This window comes from Sparus aurata, chromosome 11 (genome assembly GCF_900880675.1).
Source record: "Sparus aurata chromosome 11, fSpaAur1.1, whole genome shotgun sequence".
In the NCBI taxonomy this organism is placed as follows: Eukaryota; Metazoa; Chordata; class Actinopteri; order Spariformes; family Sparidae; genus Sparus; species Sparus aurata.
The window spans coordinates 9974119-9995230 of NC_044197.1; the positions used below are offsets into that span (position 1 = coordinate 9974119).

Genomic DNA, 21112 nt, shown 5'->3' on the forward strand with positions numbered 1-21112 from the left:
ACACCAAAACCTGCGCGTGGGTGGGAGGAGGAGTTTTTTTTTGTGTGAGAATAAGTTGCTAAAGCGCTGAGATGTGGAAGTTGCATATACGACAAATAAAGGTGGAAAATGGTGTAGGCTTTTCTGACCGAAGACAGATTCCTGACCAAAAACCTTATTGCGCTTTTGATACTTTAACTTTTAACTCAAAGACATCAGAGCCACATTCTGCTGCTATCCGATACTATAAATGTACATCCTGCTGAGGCGCACTGCTGCAGATGGTGGCAGACAGCGACTCCCCCAGTGAGATAAAGACGCGTGTGCTGACTTGCTGAATGCTGTCAAATAAAAAACAGGGCATAAGACGAAGATATGAGGGGTTTATGAAACCTTTGTGGGTTTTGGTGCAAGGGTGCTAAACACATTTTACCTTGTCCCCGCAGCGTCTTACTAGGAAAGGAGCTCTTGGCTTCCTGTGAGAAGACACAACTAAGTATGATGGGCTAGATGAACTTTCTGATTCAATATCTGCAATTTAGAAGAGATTTGCAGAAACTACAATAGAGATGAGAGATGATGAAAGCTGAAATACAGAGATACTGACAAAACACAACAACCTCTGAGGCCGTGACCTTTTACAGTCTGAAATCTGTGGCACTGATTGACCCCGATATCAAGTAAAAAACTTCTTTAATTCACTTTGAGTCAAAAAATGCAGCATGATAATTCATGCCTTTGTTATCTGTTCATGTGAGTGAGCAGTGAAGAAAAAGGGCCTCAAGAAGAAACATCTCAAGGGGGAGTATAGCATCGGAAAACCTCAAACTTTAGAGCTTCATGAAAGACTGAGACTGAAAGTAGGTCCTGTGAGCAACGCAGTGTGAAGGCATGATCACAAATCATTTGTTTATTAGGACAGTCATGTGCAAAGGTGTAAGTGGGGGGGACTCATACATTTTCAAACAAACCGAAAATGTTCCTCTTTTTTTTTTTATATAAAACACAGGCCTACTGAGGGGGATCTTATCTCGTGATGAATTCGCTTTTCCGTTCTGATCTTATTTGTGCAACTTGTTGCACATTTGAGTGTCTTTGTGGTTGGAAACAAACACTGCTTTTCGAGATCAACCAGAATGTTTTTATGTTTTATTTCATGTAAACAGAACCAAGTAGTTCCACATGTTGTTTTCCTCACTGGCTAGTCAGTCAACGTTTATTTGATATACTTTTATGTGCTATATAAATACAATGATATTAATAAGATAAATAAACTCAATAATTTATTACAAAGTTTTGAAGTGAAAAATGTAGACATACAAATGTTAACATCTATAGTGTTGTTTTATTCTTGGATTGGTCAATAAATATATATATATACTAGTTACTGTACATTTTTATTCTAGCATAACTTGTGTTTCTTCTGTAATTGTTTTGTGCAACTGCGACAGGATTGTTTATATTTTGTTGTTTGATCGTGATTAAAGGGTGACTCATGTACTGGGCTTTATGTTTGCGTTGTGTTGTTTTGTTTTGTTATCTAGACTCTAATCTTCACTTTCACAATCACTTTATCTAGCTGTGGTGGGAATCTCTTAAAAAATGTTAACGGATTATGTGTGTGATGCAGATGTTGCTCCAGGCGATGGCAGGAAATGAATGAATTCTGCCCAGAACCCTTATTTACCACATCGTACAATAAGACAAGCATTATGATGCCTTAGTGAAACATGATGCTACACAATGCTTAAAATAGGTATCATTTTCTTTTCCTGTCTTTTTCCCCAACAACAACATTGTCAAGGCTGTGTGTCAGTAATTTTCGGTAATTGTTTCACTTGTAAATTTGTTGGGGATTTGCACCACTATAGTACCATATCAACTGGGTTTTGCATGACTATTATCACTATTATTATTATTATTGTTGTTGTTCTTGTTATGTAAAGATGCTTTGTAAATATGTGCACATTATCCTTAAATGTATTTCATAAAAAAACCTGATGAGGAAACCTGGGGCAAACTAGTATCATGGTGCAGAAGTGCTGGTTGGTTTCTGTGTCCCTGTCTAAAACATACTGTCTATAATGTGCTTTGGTGCCCCGAGGCTCCCACACAGATAAATCCAGCCACGTGAGTCAACATCAATCTTAGTTATGATTAGAGGCAATCGTTTTTCACCCTGTTGCAATTAGTTTGTAGATATATTCTGCCATTTTTACTGGTAACATAATTTCAATTTGAGGTTTGAAGATACATATTCAAAATATGTTTCTATACACATGTTTGTATTATATGTTCCTTTTTAAATATCTGCCTTTGCTTTACCTCGTCCTCTTATTTAATCCATTGTGACTCACACACAGATAGTCTTTCAATCTTCTTGTAATGCAATAATCCTCTTAATATAATGTGTTGGTGGTGTTACAGCATCTACTCTGAATGATAAGCCACCTCAGACTGGTCTTACTACAGCCGCCCTCTTCACCCTTCAGCCAAACACCATATTTGTTTTATTTAATTTTGTTGAATGAAACATAAACTGGCTCTACACTGACATTTCGTGCTTTGATTTTACAGCATTAACCTTTAAATACTAACATTTTTGTTCTGAATAATATCAGGAAAATTGGAAACACATCATTGAATTCGCCTTTAAAGGTCCCCTGACTGTCCCTGAAGGCAGCATAACGCACCCACTCAACAGAAACATCAGTACCCAGAATCCTCCTCTGCCGCATGCGCAGTCCGCACTACGGCCCGAAGGCGTTGGTGGTTGGTGACCGTACGAGGATGCGTCGCACTCCGGCAGCATCAGTACCAGCTCCGCCGTGCTAATAAGCCAAAAACCCGGGGGACGGAGGACTAAAACGGGCGGTGTTTGCGGCTCGAGTGGCGCCGGAGCATCGGAGCGGCGACATGGGAGACCAGAAGGTGAGCCGGGGCCGGAGGAACAGGTGTCTCTGATGGGGGGAAGCTGTTTCTGGGCGTAGTGTACAAAGGAAGGAGGGGGACGAGCCGCGAAGCTGGGGGAGTTTGTGGATGCGGTGCGGGCTCGTGTTTCACGAACACGGTTTATGTCTTAATACGCGTTTGTCCGGCTGAATGTGAGCTGTATCTCGCTCCAGCCATCGGTGACTTTGTTGTGGATGTATCGGCTCTGTGGTCAGAGACAGAGGGGGGGGGGGGCCTCGGCGCTGCAGCTCCTCTCGCACCAACAAACATTAGTCCTTCAGTATGAATGGGGCTCGTTCACTGTGGGATGGCCAGCTTGAGACACAATATAACCGGGGTGGTGACGTATCAAAGCTGTGATCCGTGTAATAATCGACCCAGTGTGTGTCCGGTCCCTTTTAAGTCGGCTGTTCAGCGGTTGTGAAGCTGCATTATTAAATTATGAATGCGCATCCTTCCGCCCGTGAAGTGTCCTCCCTCCCTCCCCCCATCCCTCCCTCCATGTGCACTGAGGCCAGGTCCAATCTGCACAACTAATGTTTAATCATGTTTTTAAAAAGAAGGAGTTCAAAGCTTTATGTTGTCCTTTTCACACAGACACTGAAGAGCAGCCAGAGAGGATGCAGTGAAAAGAGCTGGAGGAGTGTCATTCAGACCTCTGTGTGAAGAATACTAGAGCTGCAGTGATTAATTGATCAGTTGTCAGATACTAAATCTATTGCAAACTATTCTGATAACCTGACTAGTCGGTTTGAGTCAGAAAAGACGACAAATTCTCTGATTCCAGCCTCTTAAATGCGAATATGTTCAGGTTTCTTTCCTGCTGTATGACAGGAAACTGAATATTCTTCGGGTTTTGCACAAAATCAAGACATTTGAGGACGTCATCTTGGGTTTTTAATCATTTTCTGACATTTTATAGACCAAACATCAAATCGATTAATCACGAAAATGTACAGATTACAGAAGCTTGATTTATATATCAGTTGTCCAGTAATATAGGCTGATATTGGCTTATCACAGACATGTCTGCATCAATGTATACACTGTATAAAATGTGCACAGAAACACAGAAAAAGATGCTTGGGGTAATTTATGATCATTAAATTCCCAGTGTCATTTCCATTGCATAACACAGTGTGTATCTTTCATTATATGTAGCGTCTACTGACCTCATTTAAGGGATTATTGTGCGTGTGAAACTGTTTACGTGTATTATATTGTCCGATGTATCAGAATTTTTTTCACTATTCTTTATTGTGTCAGAATTGGCCATTTAAAATCCAGCACAGGTCGGGCTCGTTAGTCGCAGCACTGCAGAATACTCAGCTGTATAGTGTTTGCTGAAAAGGATCTGATTAGTGTTGAATGTTGAATATGCAACATTTAGTTTTTTCTCTCTTTCTTCAGGAGTCTCTGCGTAAGATCACCCACACGCTGGCGTTGAAGAATGAGGAGATTTCCAACTTCGTCTGCACTCTGAAGCAGAGCCTCGACAACTTGGAGGTACAGACACGGACATGGATGAACTTCAGGGTTATCAGGGTGTTTTTTTTCTTCCTCTGTCAGTGTATTTCCTGTGTTCACTCATTTTTCTGTTGTGACACCAGGCGAACTCCAACAGAGTCCAGGGGGACCTGGAGTCTGAGTTCACCTCCCTCCACTCTGTCCTGGACGGGATGAAGGAAAGCATGCTGACGCGTATCAAACAGGAGCGAGCCAGCCGCACGTACGAGCTGCAGGTAAGTTTTTTGGGTTTGTGGCTTCAGTGTTTAACAGCCTGTGGCTGAGACTCAACAATCAGCTGTCTTTCTCCACAAACTTACATGTTGTCAAGCTTGTGAGAGAGAAGTGTTCTGTGGTTGGTATTTTAAGTCGGAGCAAACGCGAACAAGATTTTCTCACAATTCTCTCTCTGTTCTCATAGTTTCTTGCCACATCTTGATCACCAAGTGAATAATGCGTTTTTTGCTTTGAAGTTGTTAACATTAAGAAATCCCAGACATCTGACCTTTTTAGTGTCTGACTTAAAACTGAAAGTGTTCTCAACGCTCTGACTGAGAACCTCGTTCTGCAGACAAACACTTCAAATGTCATCAACTTTGCTTTGCGCTTAAGCAAAATCAAGTGAAGCTAGGAGTCACTGGTAGCCTGGTAGATTGCAGCCTTTGAAAATGACTGAGAGAGCGGATTGAAACAAGGAAAGTTACATTTAAGATTTAGAAAAATTACAAAAAAATGTAATTCTCTAGGTAACAAAGGAGAAATAATGTATTGGATGTTTAACTCCATCTTATAATGTAATTCAATGTTTTGAGATTTGGTGTCTGTCTCTTTTACAGCAATCGTTCCGGTTGCACATGCACTCAAATGTGACGTTATACAATGCTCTAAGTTCAAAATACCTTAGATTGTGTACTCATCGAAGTTCTTGGTCTTTTTATTACATTGCATCAGAAACTGTGCAGCCTCAGGACCAAACCGTGACTCTCAAATGATGCAGCCTTCTCCAAAGCTCCCTGCAGGGAACACAGTAGCCTCATTATAACTTAAGACGAATGTGTTAAAGTGGGCAGACGTGACTCATGTTTGACTGTTGGTTCTGCACTTTTCTCAGAGTCAGCTGAGCGCCTGCTCCAAAGCCCTGGAGAGTTCAGAGGAGCTGCTGGAGCTGGCCAATCAGACGATGTGCTCCTCTGAAACGGACGGTTTCAACCAGGTAACCGACCCCACTCCTCTGCTGATGTCATGCTGCTGCACTGTTCCCTTCTGTTTTATAACGTCACGTTTTAATGGCTGATGGTGAAATTCAGTGTCCACATGTATATATGATTTTAACCTGTCCTTCTCGTGGTGTCATACTACCAGTGATTTTAACACAGCCAGCAGCCACGTTTTGTGTTAAATGACGACATGATGGGCTGCAACTCAGTTTTTCTCTTCGCTCCGTATCTCTTTTTTCCTTTCCCTCTCTGCTTCTCCTCCAGGCGGCCAAAGACATTAAGGATAGGTATAGTACTCAGCCATCCATTGCTTCCCTTTTGTCATAGTAACCACTGAGCCATTTCATAATGTAGCATGCATGCGTTCAACCTATCTAGCCACCACCCATTTCGTAGACAATAAGCACTCTGGAAAACTTTGCTTCTCGAGAGCCTTTTGTCTCTGTGTTTCCCACTGTCCCCTCCGGTCTGTACCATCCTGTGTCAGCCCCTCCCTGGTTGCTCCCTCTCTAGCTCCGCTTTTTAATTGTCGACCGGGGTGATGAGTTAGTGGTAGTAGCAGAAGTCTAGTTAGTGGCCTTCTCTTAGTGAGCAGTGGTAGAATCACCTGTTTCTTTATCCGTTTGCCTCTGTTCCAGTTGAATAATGGTCCATGCTTGTTTCCACTCCTGTGTGTCTTTTGTGTTTTTGTGTGTGTGTCTCTACTCTTTGTCCGCAGCGTGACAATGGCTCCAGCCTTTCGCCTCTCCCTCAAGGCTAAAGCCAGTGACAACATGAGTCACTTGATGGTGGATTTCAGCCAGGAGAGGGGGATGTTGCAGAGCCTCAAGTTTCTCCCAGGTCTGCATCACTTTTCATTTAAAATATTTATAACGCGGAGGAAACGGGATCCTCCACAGAAACACACTTCCTTTTTTCTTTTTTTTCTTTTTTTTTTCAAACAAACAACAATTTATCAAAGAGCTTAACATCACTGTGCACGATATCTGTAAAGAGGACTACTTATCCTTTGTCAACAGGAGAATTTCAGTCTTTATATCACAGTACAAAATGAACAACAGAACAAGAACTTCACAGTCACATGACCCCACTCAGGAAGGGTTACCTGATATAGCATGTATAGTAGTTGTGTACAGAGGTCTGCTCCACTGGGGCTGCAGATTTAATTATTTATGATCTAAATTAATATTGAATACCAAATTAATATTGTCTAAGTTGTGATATGGACGAATCACAGAAGCTGCAGTTGTTTGATCACGGTGAAATGTGACAGAACAGCATTATAATGAAGTACTGTAGCGCTGCAGAGATAACCTGGCCTACAAATCTTGGTCTCAAGAAGTAAGAAAACGTGTTTGTTTGGGACCGCAACAAATGTCACATCATCACGATTGTAATAGTCTTTTCAGTAAAAGTGAAAACTATCCCAATATCATTTTTTTCCTCACCATATTGTGCAGCATTATTAAACAGCTGTAGTTACAGAAAACGTGTCTTTATACAAAAGCTCCGCCTTTTTTTTTTTATCTCAAACTGCTTTATCTTTCCAAAAACATGTGAAAGAAAAATCACGATTGCAGTAACAATATCTCAACCTGCTTTCAATTCAAGCATTCATCAATTTGTTTGAAGTATTTGCTAAAATCACCATTTTTCACAGTTCCAGTGCAGAGATACATGCCATATTAGCTCGTTTAGACAAGTTCATTGCAATATTTTGATTGAAAAATGACTCTTCCTGATAACTAGAGTATCGCTTTTTTTTTTTTTTCATTTTATTTTTTTAAGTTTTCAAGGAACCAATTATAGCCACAATTGTCTTAGTAAGAATGGTGTGTTTGCCCTGTTACAGATTAACTTCTCAACAGTAAGTATAGTCATTAAAAAAAGAGGGGAAAAAATGGCACCATTCTAGCAAAAATGTGAGCCTGTATTTAAATGCAACTTGATTTTCTGATTTTCCTGGTGAATTATTTTTCTTCTCTTTCTGAACTTTTGTGTTCCCTACTATATTATATATGATATTTGCAAAGATTAAAAAATGGTTGTCTTGTGTTGACACATCAGTAGTAACCACACACAGATGTTAACTTCTTTCTCGGTTATGCAAAATTTCCGGGCCTTTGTTTCTGCCCATACTTTAGAGAGACAAACCACAGAAAAACAATGGCCGCCTGCTGCATTGCCTTCACTCAGCTCCACTCATCGGTGTATTCTGTATCAATGAGTCAGATGACTGTATGTAATGTGAAAGGGGTCGTTTCACAGCGAGGAAACCATTATCTGCCGTCTCTGCAGCTGTGTGAGGCTTCCTAACCTCTTGGTGTGGTTTTACAGCCCACGTTCCTACTGAAGGTCTCGTCTTTTTGCTAGCAGCAGTTTACAGCAAAAAAACCCAGATAAAGCCACGGCACAACACCTGTTTACCACCAAACGTCAGAACCGAGATTAGTTCGTGACTGGCTGGAGAAGAAGGTTGAACAATTAGCACCTGAAGAGCCAGATGTTTACTGCTGGAGACCAAAACAGAGCTAATTTTAGAGTGAATATTTGTCAGATGGACCCAAAAATGACAGATAAATAATACTGTTGCTCCACATATGGTGGATGTGTAAACATACTATTGTTTGCGAACACTTTAGCAAGAAGTTTATTCTAGGCTGCAGCTTCTTTTGGGGTAATTCTGCCCCCTAGAGGCAAAAAATTAAAAAAACATCAAACAAATGATGCAGCTTTAAAATTTTTCCCATGTGACTGTTCACGTCCTTAAAAAATGTGTCTTGTTATTGAATATATTGCACATTACTTAAAATGTTTACTAACAAGTGCAGAGTAAGATGATGCTTCCCTCTAATAGACAAACTGTCTCTTCTCTCCAGTTCCCGCCACTCCTGAGATCCAGGTGTCAGAGTGCCAGGTGTGCGATAACACCGTGACCATAGCTTGGACCCTGCCGGAGCCCGACAGCAAGATAGACCACTACATACTAGAGCATCGACGCACAAATCACGAGGGCCCGCCGCGCATCAGAGAGGACTACCCCTGGATGGTGTTGGAGGGGATAAAAGAGATGGAACACACACTCACAGGTAGGAGGAAAGACTGCGAGGAGACGTTTGTTATCTGAACCTCGATGACTCATAAAGGATCCTCCTTGTTTTTTTTTTTTATTATTCTCAGGTCTGCGCTTCGACACCCGCTACATGACGTTCAGAGTGAGAGCGTGTAACAAGGCCGTGGCAGGAGAGTTCTCTGAGCCGGTAACACTAGAAACACACGGTGAGAATACCAGAAACAAACTAGCTTTAGAAGAACGACATGACAGGAAAAGTCTGCCGTGTTGTTGTTGATATGAATGTGAGTATTGGATTCTGTATGATAAGAAGTCTGCCTCATGTTCTATTTGCAGCCTTCACCTTCAAGCTGGATGCTGCTTCGTCCCACCAGAACCTGAAAGTGGAGGACTTGAGTGTGGAGTGGGACAGCAGCGGAGGAAAGATACAGGAAATGCGCAAGGAAAAGAACCGAACAAACTCCCCGATGCACTCTCCAGCCAGGTTTGTATGGATGTAAACTTGCAGTGTCTTTAAACCTTGATTATTGAATCTCAACAATTTTGATCTTTTCCCATCATCTGTCTCTAATCAGATCAGCCCTGATGTCACCTAAGAGAGCACCGACAGCCCGGCCCGGCAGAGACAGATTCACAGCAGAGTCCTACACAGTTCTGGGTAAGAATATGTATAAAATGCCCAACAGATGACAGGAACTCGGTCGTAAGAGGAAAAAATGTTATACTTTAAACTTTGAACTCAGACTGAGTTTGAAGGCTAGCTGATTGGCCTAGCTGACCTGACTGCACAAGCCATTAGCAGCTCAGGTAAGCTAGTTAGTATAAAAAACAGCTGATCATCCAGGATAAATGTCAAACTTCTGAAAAAGTTAGGAGAAATAGTTGTTTCTCTTGACGTTTAATCCAGAGTTGGCCAACTTGTGTTCTAAACACGGACGTTCTTTGCATCGAAGCTGGTTTATAGACATTTCCTTGCCAGCTGTTTCTGTTCCTCATACTACACATTCCAACTCCATTTTTATTGGAAGACTCTTCCTCTAAAACTGCCGACACACTTACAACAAAAGCAGATCAGAGGATTCGTTCCAGTAAGGTCAAATCAACTGTTGCATAACCGCAACTCTCAATCTACACAAATATTGACACACATCAACCGGAAAAACAACTCACTAAAACCTGCACTGATACTGGAACAGATATTAATCACCTGGAGTTATGTCTCATGACAGCTGACACCATGATTGACGCTGGCCAGCAGTACTGGGAGGTGAAGTTCGACAAGGAGAGCAAAGCCTTTGCCGTGGGCGTCGCCCTGCGGAGCCTCGGCCGATTCGACCAGTTGGGGAAAAGCAGCGCCTCGTGGTGCATCCACCTGAACAACTGGCTGCAGCAGAGCCTCACAGCCAAGCACAACAACAAGGCTCGGACACTGGACTGTCCCATCCCAAACAGTATAGGGGTCTACGTCAACTATGACGAAGGTACGATAGAAAACAGAGTCAAATGTTGAGATCTTCTTCCCACAGCAAAATAAAAAACAATCTTAAAAATATAAGTTCACACTTTGAACTGAGAAGATATTTATCTCTTTATATTAATTGGGACTTATCTCTTTTATGAGTGTGTGTGAAATAGTACTTTTTAGCAGTTTTTAGTGCTAAGACCAGGAACTCTAGAGAAATATTCATGAGATGATAAGACGGTGTCATAGACACTTTAAGGGTTGACAGAAATGTATACAGTCTATGCAGATTCAGTCGCAAACAATCGCATATCAATGTTTGCTTGGGGAAATATTTTAACTCAAACATATTATTGTGCCACACGAGTAAGGCATTGAATAGAAATATATTAAGTTTGTTTTAGAAATTAATAAGTTGTTTCTATTTCCAAATCATCAGACATTTATGCATGTCTGTTTTTCATTGAATATTAGTCAATCTCTTGGTCCAAAATGTGGCCTGAACATTTTTTAATGCAACTACAGAAGCAAAGTCTCTGTCTACATTCACGAGCAGGTTCACATCAGAGTTTTGCTCTTTGAACAACACTTAAAAAAACTAAGTCCTTGTTTCATTTATCCAACATTAATGCCAAACAATCTGTGTAAGATGTGAGGGCTTTTAAATTTGATTTATTATCCAAACTTTATTTCACCTTGGAGGTCACTTTTTACTCATTTAATAAACCAAACAAAAAAATCTGATCAGTTAAGAGTGAAAATGCTTGGTGCAGCCTTACATATGTTTGACTTGTGTTCCCCCCAGGTGTTCTGTCTTTCTACAACTCAAAAACTAAACAGCTGATGCACACTTTCAAAACCAAGTTCCAGCAGCCAGTCATACCAGCTTTCATGGTGAGAAACATTTCTTGAAAACCCTTTAAATATACCTCTTATCTCTAAGCATTGTAGTTTTTAATCTGCTTGTTGATGTGGCGCCCCCTGCAGGTGTGGAACGGCAGTTTCTCGGTCGTGACAGGCCTGCAGGTTCCCAGTATTGTGCAGAGCGGCCAGAGGAAGAACAGCGGCACCAGCAGCTCCAACGCCAGCCTCACCTAGACACCTCCACTCAGCCGGCTGCTGGACGCCTCCCAGCGCTGCTCGACCACAGTCACCGCTGCAGAACATCACCTCTGCCCTGGCTGCGGTCCAAGCCATATCATGGAAGAGTTACTTCACTGGAAAATTATGGTTCAGCCTGTTCCACATATGGTGTTCGCGTTGCATGATGACCAAAAAAATAGTTGTGGGAACGAGTGAGTCATCCGGGCTGTCAGTGACAGAACTCTTCAGATGTATGACTCTGGCTGTTGTGATTGCTCGGGACATGTTAGCTGTAGTCTTACTAGTTTTCCCTCTCTACACATTCATTTAGCACTGGCCCACTGCTGCTAGAGCAATGGTTTAGCGCTGGCCGCTACCCTTCATTTCCTCTCTTTCACCAAAACTGTCAGTAGTACTGTCGATGCAGCCAGCTGCAGGCCTGTCCTGTCTGCTCTCTCCCTGTGCCTTCCTCCTCATTTCCAAACTGATCAGCCAAATCTGGTGATCCGCACCAACATGCTGATATCTCACAGCAAGAAATGGCCTCCCTTTTATCAAGTTAAAGCAATGTATCGTGTCGGTGTCGAGATAACTTGTGTCAGTGTCACTATAACCCACTGAATCTGCCTCTATCCATCAGCCAACCTACTGTATGTAACCCAAATAACAGCCTGCTCTTAGACAGTAACGCTACTGAATAGAATGTAGTTTATTACTCAGTGAGGATTATTAACTTTTGCCAGCAAGTCATAGATCGAGCAACATGAACAACACATATTAGGGAATGTTGTATTTACTTCTTGCCAAGGCGTGCACACTCAACAGTGTTTACTACATTTCACTCTTTGTTATCAGGTCCCACAATTTGCCTGCAAGAAACTGGGTCCAGGTTGTGTGTTAGTTTTAAATCAGAGTCAGCGTCTGCTCTGACGGCCAGGCTGCACAGGTAGTCCGAGGGGGAGTGTTAATCAGTTTAACTCCACGTACTGTAGAGGAATCATCATATGTGGCTTCAGGATTTTGGAAATGACTATGTTCACCTGACTGCACCCTAATGCTTGTATGTACAGTATGTATGTGTCTGATCCTGATAATAACCACTTTATTTGCTGAAGAGGATTCCCATTTATGAGTAGTGGACTGTGTAGTCCAAACATAACAAATAGCTAGCAAGTAGCCTCAGCTAACTAATTGTATTACAAGAGTTAGCCAGGTTCAGGCTCCACCTGGATGAGAAAACACAAGCGATCAACTCTGGAAAAACTCATGTGATGAAGTCCTTTGTGCACCGCCCCAACCTCTAAGTTCATGTCATACGTTACACAGTCTTGCTTTGCCACGTTGCTCCTTCTGTATGCATCTCCTGAATAACTGTAGCCTGCAATGCTTTAAAGAAGCGTCAAGCTGAGAATTATGTTGACTTTATTTCACATGCTGACAAAATGTCACGATTTATTGTAAATAGTTTAATTTTTCCACTATAATGTATCAGTCGTTGAGGTAATAAAGGAGTGAGAGCACTTTGTTCTTGGATCTCTGCTTCAAATAAGAACGAGACACAGCAAGAAAAATAAACAGTTGTGTGAAAAGAGGTGTTCCACAGGATAAAGAGCAGTTACAGAACATTATTGAAGGAGACCTATTATGCTTTTTAGTTTTCTTGAAAGTTAAAATAGAAGCTCCTCTCTCTCACAGAAACACTGCACCTGAAACGCCTAATCAGTTCTCCCGCCGTCAATTCAGTGACGTCACACTACGTCCCCATTTCACATATATGCATAATGACAAAACAATATTCACAGTGGAAGTGAAGCTAACCAGTGATCGGTGCTGGCTCAGGGGTGTGTGAGCTGACCAATCACAGCAGACTATTCGTGGAGGAGGGGCCCTTTAAAGAGACCGGAGCTAAAACAAAGCGTTTCAGTCTGAGGGGGAACGCAGAGCTGCGGCACTGGACAGTATGAGAGAACTGATGCGCTTTTTGAGCACTAAAGCAGATAAAATTATTCTAGTAGTAACTCAAAATAAAATGATGAACCTGAAAATTAGCATAATATGTCTCCTTTAAAATAATCAATTCATAATTGCCGCATGTAGGGCTGCACCTAATCTATAAAATGTAAAAAGAAAATGCAAAAAATGCTCATCACAATTTCCTGCAGCCCAAAGAAACATCTTCAACTTGCTGCTTTTGTCCAACCAACAGTCCAAAACCCAAAGACTCTTCATTTACGATCATAAATGACAAAGACAAGCAGCAAATTCTCACGTTTGGGAAGCTGGAACTAGCAACTGTTCGACACTTTTGCTTGAAAAATGACTGAAACGATTAATTATTATATTATTATTCTGATCAACTAATCCATTAATAGATTAATTGATGCAGCACATACATGAATGTGCTTGCTCACATGTAACTGAAGCAATGTGCCAAGAGCTAGAGTTTTACTTCATTGAATAAGTATATACAATACATTCACATACAACAAGTATAGTAACTACAAGCCAACTCAGCTGGGTACTGTATATGAAAGACATGCCTCTGAGGCAGAACAAATATAGCCATCTTGGCTACGTAAAAAATATATACAAGTAAGAAAAAGTAGATAAATCAACACTGATATAGACAGTCTAATCAGGTTAATCTACACCATTGTCAATGGTAAATGTGCAAAACGTACAAGATAAACGTGGTGAAGATAATGTGACATGTACACCTCTCTTTACAGCCGATTCATTTGCTAATGAGTGTGTAAGACGGGTGAATCAATACAGTGTTAATCTTCAGAGAGGCTGCACTGCTGACAGCCAGCTGACGAGGAGGAGCAGAGCCACGGCGCAGGCGAAGAAGAGGCCGTCTGTGTGGAAGCAGCTGGTCTCCGCTCCCGTGTGTCGGCTCATCGCGCAGGAAACAGAAGTCACTCTTCATCGTCACAGATTTGGGACGCTCCGACCAGCAGAGGTCACTCTACACACTTCGCCTTTTGTTCCAGCTTCATTTTCAGCTCAGACAGTGCTGCAAGGGGAACTGGAGCATATCAGAGAATAAGTATTACATATTATGGCAAGAAAGCAGAACACAAGAAAGATGACACAGTGAAGCAGCGTGGACTTACTTCGCCTTACGTCGTCTGAGTTGGATCTCACCCTGTTCGTTGGGGCAGTAGTGGAGGGGGGTGATGTAGACTTGGTCCACTTGCGAGGAGCAGGAGTTGGAGGCATCATTGCTTTCTTTGAAGTGTCTTTCTCCAGTTCTATGGATGAACAGATAAACAGTTAGTCTGGGTTATAAAAGGTAAATACTCGTAGACGGGGAGTCTCTGAGATTGACAGATAAGACAGAAGGACCTGCGTGTCAAGGGAACAACTTAAGTTCGCAATCGCCCTGGAAAAAATGAAGTCACACCAGTTTTGTGTTTGCTAGACAGATAAGCAACAGGCAGGAATGATAGATGAGCTGACTGACGCGGCTGCTGGCGGGAAGAGTGCTGCTCACCATGGTCGTTCAGGTAAATTGCTTCTTCTTCAGACGATGTTGGCACTGGTTCAGGAGTCGGTTCTCTTTGAGCACCTGCAACAAAATATGTAATTATGGTAACTATAGGGTTTATATACGACCTGTGCTGTATTACATAACGGCCAAAGTGAACAGCAACTCTTGCGAGAAGTCACAACGTAACCCGAAGCTACAGCTGAAGAAAAAGATGCAAAGAAGAGATTTTTAGCCACACTAGCCGTCTCGTCTCAAGAGATGGTCTTTCCACCACTTCAGTTCAGACTGAAAGACCAAATATTGGATGCTAAACTTAAGACATTTCCCATCATCCTCAGCTGTACTTGTACTATAGCTGTACTTTGTTAAGAGCTATTAACCAAATATTAGGATGCCAACAGGCTAAACCAGATGGTGAATATGGATTGTTAGCCTTTAGCTCGAAGCATCAAGTACCCTCTCTCAGATATGACATCACTGTGGACCAGTGGTTTCTGATACAGTTCTGACGGGTCACTGGAAACAAAGATAATAAAAACATAAAAACATAAATCTGCTACAGTAAATTATGCTTCAGTGTGTCAGACTTTGCTGTTATCTTTGTTGTTTTCCTTTTTACGCGAATTACAAGATAATAAGACATTTTGTTAATTATTAAGTAAAATAAAGCAGCTCTCTGGACGTCTTTGTCAACCTGTGAATGGGAATCACAAGCAGACAATCTTGTCATTTTAAGGGGTCGAGAGCTAGAAAAAAGGCTGTGAACCTCCGCTTCAGACTCTTACGTAGTCTTGACAACATTTGCTCGAGTTACAAAGTCCAAAGTAAAACATAACTCGACCTGCTGCACAAAGGCTCTAAAACAAGCAAACCATGAGTGACGGGCGGGTGTGAGTGAGTGGAGTCATAATGTAATCACACCTCCAAAGAAAAAAACTTCAGCGTTACCACAGCGGCCTGAAAATCTCACCATTTACGATATATTGCTTTTAAAGTAGGTTAACAGTATAAACACTGTATGTGTTTGGTAAAGTGGGTCGCGTTGTGATGTTAACAAACCCACGTAAAAGTAATTTTCCGTGTAGCTGTTCTTTGGAAATGCCCCGAGATAAAATATCTCTGTTGGGGTGGAATTTCTGAAATACCTGCTTGTGTTTAATGACAACGGGAAACAGGGCGGGCAAACAGTGCAAGTAGTTCAGATGCCGGAGATGTGTGTTTTTCTATTAATAGACACAGTACCTGGTTTGGGGGGAAGAGCTGGTGGGACAAGGTTCGACGGGGCCTGCTGAACGCTCTTCTCTCCATTTTCATTATCAGAGCGAATAAAAGCTGAAAAAAACAAACAAAAAACCCCCCCAATCATTAATCATGTAAACCTTTTGGTAAAAGCATATGTTTGGTAAATGGAACCTCGTTTAGATAAGAAGCGAGAGAGCAAAAGAAAAGGCAGGATGAGGGAAATAAGCAGAGCGAACGAGAACTTAAGGCACAAATGTCTCCGTGGTTGCACGTACAGATGTTTTTCTCATATTGCTCCTCGATGATGAGAGGAATCAAAACTCCGTCGGTCTTCTCCACCAAGTAGTTGATCACATCATGTAGCGTTGCACAGGGGACCTGCACGGAGGACGTCATAATTTAACAACTTAAAGACAAGAAAACAAATCTGGGGAAATAAAACAGGGTGTGTTTTTTTGAGACAACTTACATAACCACAAATTATAATACAGTTTATTACAGACAGGAAATCGTGTAGATGTCTGTCAACTAGCTTGACTTTATCCCCAGAACGATCAGATGTGCAGCAAGTCTCCAGAATGAAATCTAAGGCCATATCCAACACGTGCACATAAGACAACTGTCTGCATTTGTCTTATCTGCACTCGTTGGATACGGTTTTAGATTTATGACTGCACTTGAACTGATGTGATATTTTTACCGTCTTCACCGGTAACACCTCTCAGCTTTATCCAGGAGGACGCATGCTCATCTTGTCTCTCGTGAGATCAAGAAACCACTCGAGCTATCGAGTGAAACTGGTTCCATCTCACTCCAAAGTGCCTCAAGTACTTAGAGATACTAAGATAAAGACGTTTTAACACTCACAGGGTTGTCGACGTCAATGTTGAAGCCCCCTTCCGGTTTACGAGACACGCGGTAGTGTTTGAAAATCGAGCTGATGGAGAGAGAGAGAGAAAGTCAAAACACAAATAAACACATTATAAATGATTCGAGATAGAAATGTGTGAAAAGATATAACATTAGCAAAGGTAGATAAGTCACAGTGTGTCAAAATCGGTCTTGATGTGCTCTCATCTAGTAGAAACTCATTACAATGTGTGTTTATGCTTAGTTTGTGTGTGTGTGTGTGTGTGTGTGTGTGTGTGGGCGTGTGTGTGTGTGTGTGTGTGTGTGTGTGTGTGTGTGTGTACCCATCAAGGTCCTGTCTGGTGGTGACGGCGAAGTTGTTTCCACCTCCTCCGGGCCGCAGCAGCAGGTTCCCTCTCTTGGCCTCTCTGTCCAGCAGCAGCTCTGCCTCCATACGGGTCAAATTGTAGTAACAGCTGCAGGAAGAGCCAGAAGAGCTGATTGAAAAGTGATGCGTCCAGATCTCGTGCATTGAGCTCGAATACGCGCCGAGCATGTCAGGACGTGGAGCGTGAAACCTTCATTCACAACAGCTATGACCGTACTGAGCTGAACACACTCTTTGTTTCTGGTGCCACGTATCAGTCCGAATTTACGCTTCACAACGCCGCGGTTCTTCAAAACAATTCAATGTGGTTTTAGATGTTATTCTGAGCGTTTGAATCCTTCTGCATACCAAATATGAACACACAGAGTTTTGCCTGGAAAGCACTTGCATGCAAAAGCTGTAAATACTTTCTAAACTGCTGCAGGCCGGTGCAACAACGCATGACTCTGATGCAGGCGCCTATCGCCATCAGGCAAAGCTTTGGAATTTGGCCAAACCACTGAAAGTGAAAATCACACACTAGAAATTTTCAGATTCTCATTTGAATTTACTTGATTTATTTTTTTCCATGTGTGCTTCAAGATAAAGGTAAATCGTGTCTGTTTTGACCTGCTTTTTTCTGTGTTTGCAGAATATGAAAGGACAGGAAAACCAAGCGCATGTAGGAAAGTTTGCGTCAAAACATTCTTCTCAAGTTTCTACCACGGTATCGGTCCTATGCGTAATATTTCACTCGAGCATGGGTGTACTCACACTGGCATATCTGCTATGAGGCTGATGTAAGGGCTGGAGTTGGTGGCAGCAGGTGGAGGAGGGGTGGTGGTTTTTAGTCTTTCTTTCTCTCTTTCGACGGCCTCTTTCAGCATCTGGATCTGACCCGGCAGAAGGTTGAGGGAGGATGGGACCGACAGCTGCGGGGAGACAAAGTTCCCATTTTAAATTATCTGTGCAAATAAGTGTAATCATCTACATCTGGCCTAATGTTACATGCATCGGTCTCTTAAAGGTACGTCATTTTAAACACTGAAAAGAGAACAAGGCTCTTCACGACACAGACCTCGGTCACAGAGTAGATGAAGCCCTTCCACAGCTCGCGGGCCTCTGCGCTCGGTACCTTTAGGTACAACGGAGGAGAGAAAAAAAACATAGGAATGAGGAAATTACTCTGAAAAAAAGATACTGATCTACATATTTCAAGTGTTTTCCCTCACAGTGAATTTGATATTTCCTTCCTTCATCTGCATGTTGAGTCTGGCTGCATCTAAGTTACGATCCTGGCTGTTGTCATCTGTCAGTGAGATCAATTCTTTCAGATCCAGTTTCTCTACGTACTGATGGAACACAAACACACACACACACACACACACAATGAGGTTTAACTTTCATTTAAAAAACATTTAAATCCGTCTCTTATATTCACCCAAATCTGTGTGACAACTTACATCCATGTCTCTCTTTTCATTGAAGAAGAACAGATTGTTTCCACACAGGCATGTCCACAGTTTCCGCGATGTCTGCAAAAACACAAACACAGAGACGCTGAGTCAAAGACGCGATACCAAGCAGGTGAAATTGCAGACGTGAAGAGGAAAACCAAGAACAGATGTCCAATTGTGTTAAACAAAGACAGGATAAAAAAGTGTATACTTATTACACAACAAGGAAATAAATGGGGCAGCTGCAGTATGTCTGCCTTTGTATGTGACATTCTTGAATCAGACTTGATGAGTCAAGCGTAACCACAAAAACCCCAGTAATTGTGACATTAATGACCAACCATTTAGTTGGAATTGTTCAAGTTTTCATGTAAATGTTGAAGATGTGAGAATTACTTGGATGGGAGTTTGCGTTCATTGACATCGTAAAACTTTCCTTATTAACCTCCAAGTTAACCAAGGACTGGGATAGTTTTAAAGGTGCACTATGCAGTTTTATAAACAAACTGACCTTAAAGTTCTTTGTTTATATGTGGCGGACCCTGCCACCTTTCTAGCTTCAGACAGTGTTCTGGTGACCTAATTTTCCTCCGAGAACAGCTTGTTTATTCAGTTATGGAAAAAGAAATTCTGATTTTGTATTATGACCGCGTTAATGTTGTCAATATCAAAAATTCTGAGTTTGAATCCCTTCTCCAAAAAACTACACAGTGCTCCTTTAAAGTCCCCCCTCCCCTCCATAATCGTATGTGCCCTCATTAAAGTGAATATGGCCTCTTATCAGACAGGGCTGGGCAGAACAGCACACAAGGTTTATTATTTGCAAAGCCGGCCCTGCCAGTTTGCGTCTTTAGTTTTCTGTCAGCTCCACATCTTTATGGCACAATGAGCTGAGAAGCAGTCGGACCAGTTGGAGCGATGCGAGCGTAGCGGAAGGACAAAGTCTGCACAGCTTACAAGAAACTACCTGATGACAGGCGGGCAGCTCCACCCACAGAGACACAGCTCTGGAGATACTTACACAATGATCATAAAGTAATAAACATGGCATCACACTAGTTTTGTAATATTAATCACAGGTTAGCGCAGGAGAAAAATCTCAATGAGGTAATTGTATAGTTCCTCATCATGAGGGTCAACCAACCAAAATATACAATGGAGCTCGTCTGTACACCAGCATACGTCAACATGTTCACCAGAATGCTCTGACATTTAAAGCACATTGAAGCTGACAGCAGCGTTATGAAGATCCCCCGCGTCTCTGCACATTGTTGAGATGCCTCACAGAAAGAAAGAGAGCAGCTTTCAGCAACAACAGCTAATATTTCAAACCCAATCAGCTCAAACAACTAGTCTATTAATTGATCAGTCAACCAAAAACCTATTCTGGTACCCATTAAAGTCATATTTTCAGATGTGAGGATTTGCCTCTTTTATTATATGACAGTAAACTAAATTTTTTTATTTTTTTTTTTGGGGGGGGGGGGGGTTCAGTGTTGGTAAAAAAAAAATTATAATAATTTGAAGATGTCAGCTTTACAATTTCAAGATTTGCAGACATTTTATAGAGCAAATGATTAATCAATAAATGAATAAAAATAAACAAATAACTCTCAGAAACAGCCCAAAAGCATCCTAATCTTATCTTTTATAGTCAGCATCCAATAATTTTATAAATATTACTTTGAAAACTGGTTCAGATTTAAAGATGTTTTTCTATTTCTGAACATACTACATAACTACAACTCCGCAGATAACCAGCAGATACACAAGTTACAATAATAAGCGTTTTTGTCCACCTTACAATGTGTTTGCACAGTAAAAGCTCTTCTGTGATAAGTTACCTTGTCTTTGAACGACCTCTTCTCCAGGTATCCTTCATAGTAACAAGTTGGCAGCTGGGTCCTCTGCCGCGCGGCTCGCTTTGCCATCACGAGGAGTGAAGTTTCAATAAATCCGAACTTGTGTAAAACTTTGACTAAAGCTGTGGAGTGAAACAGCCCATGGAGATACGAGTCCTCTCTGCTCTGCCGCACCAAAGCACGCTTGTGAAGTGAAGCCAAGTGCAGAAAACACCTGTCTGTAACCACGCTGACGGGCAGCTGCGTCCTCGCCGCTGATTGGTTGATACGAGGAGTGGGCGTGGGTTTGTAGAGAATCCACAGGAGAAACTCTGCTGCTGACTAAAGGATGGAAACCACCTGTTTTTTACAGGTTTTAAAGTGACCATCTACTGGCAAAATGTAAATAAGATTTAAGATCTAAAACACTTCACGCCGTAGAATGTGTGCAAATGTAAAACTAAATTTAAAAAATTTCTATTTTTTATTGTCTTCTACACTGTAGCTATGGAATCTGTAATCATAAGTCTCAAATAAATCAACAAAAAGTGCATCAGATGGTTTCTTATCTAAAAAAAAACATTATATATT

General features: G+C 41.7%; 2 protein-coding genes across 2 annotated transcripts; one reads left to right on the forward strand and one right to left on the reverse strand.

Moving 5' to 3' along the window:
- The first annotated feature begins 2706 nt into the window (after positions 1-2706).
- fsd1 (fibronectin type III and SPRY domain containing 1) lies at positions 2707-12792 on the forward strand. The gene is made up of 13 exons (XM_030433134.1): positions 2707-2910; positions 4342-4437; positions 4542-4673; positions 5549-5650; positions 5919-5941; positions 6373-6494; positions 8534-8743; positions 8835-8933; positions 9064-9211; positions 9303-9385; positions 9957-10208; positions 10995-11083; positions 11177-12792. Exons 1-13 carry the CDS (start codon positions 2896-2898, stop codon positions 11285-11287), a joined length of 1482 nt encoding a protein of 493 aa, XP_030288994.1. The 5' UTR covers positions 2707-2895; the 3' UTR covers positions 11288-12792.
- Positions 12678-20859, reverse strand: LOC115591280 (signal-transducing adaptor protein 1-like). The gene is made up of 12 exons (XM_030433135.1): positions 20525-20859; positions 18687-18758; positions 18456-18575; positions 18302-18358; positions 17998-18155; positions 17201-17332; positions 16875-16944; positions 16283-16385; positions 16008-16097; positions 14769-14843; positions 14389-14526; positions 12678-14300 (listed from the first exon to the last, which is right to left on the reverse strand). Exons 1-12 carry the CDS (start codon positions 20609-20611, stop codon positions 14236-14238), a joined length of 1167 nt encoding a protein of 388 aa, XP_030288995.1. The 5' UTR covers positions 20612-20859; the 3' UTR covers positions 12678-14235.
- Positions 20860-21112: the final 253 nt, after the last annotated feature.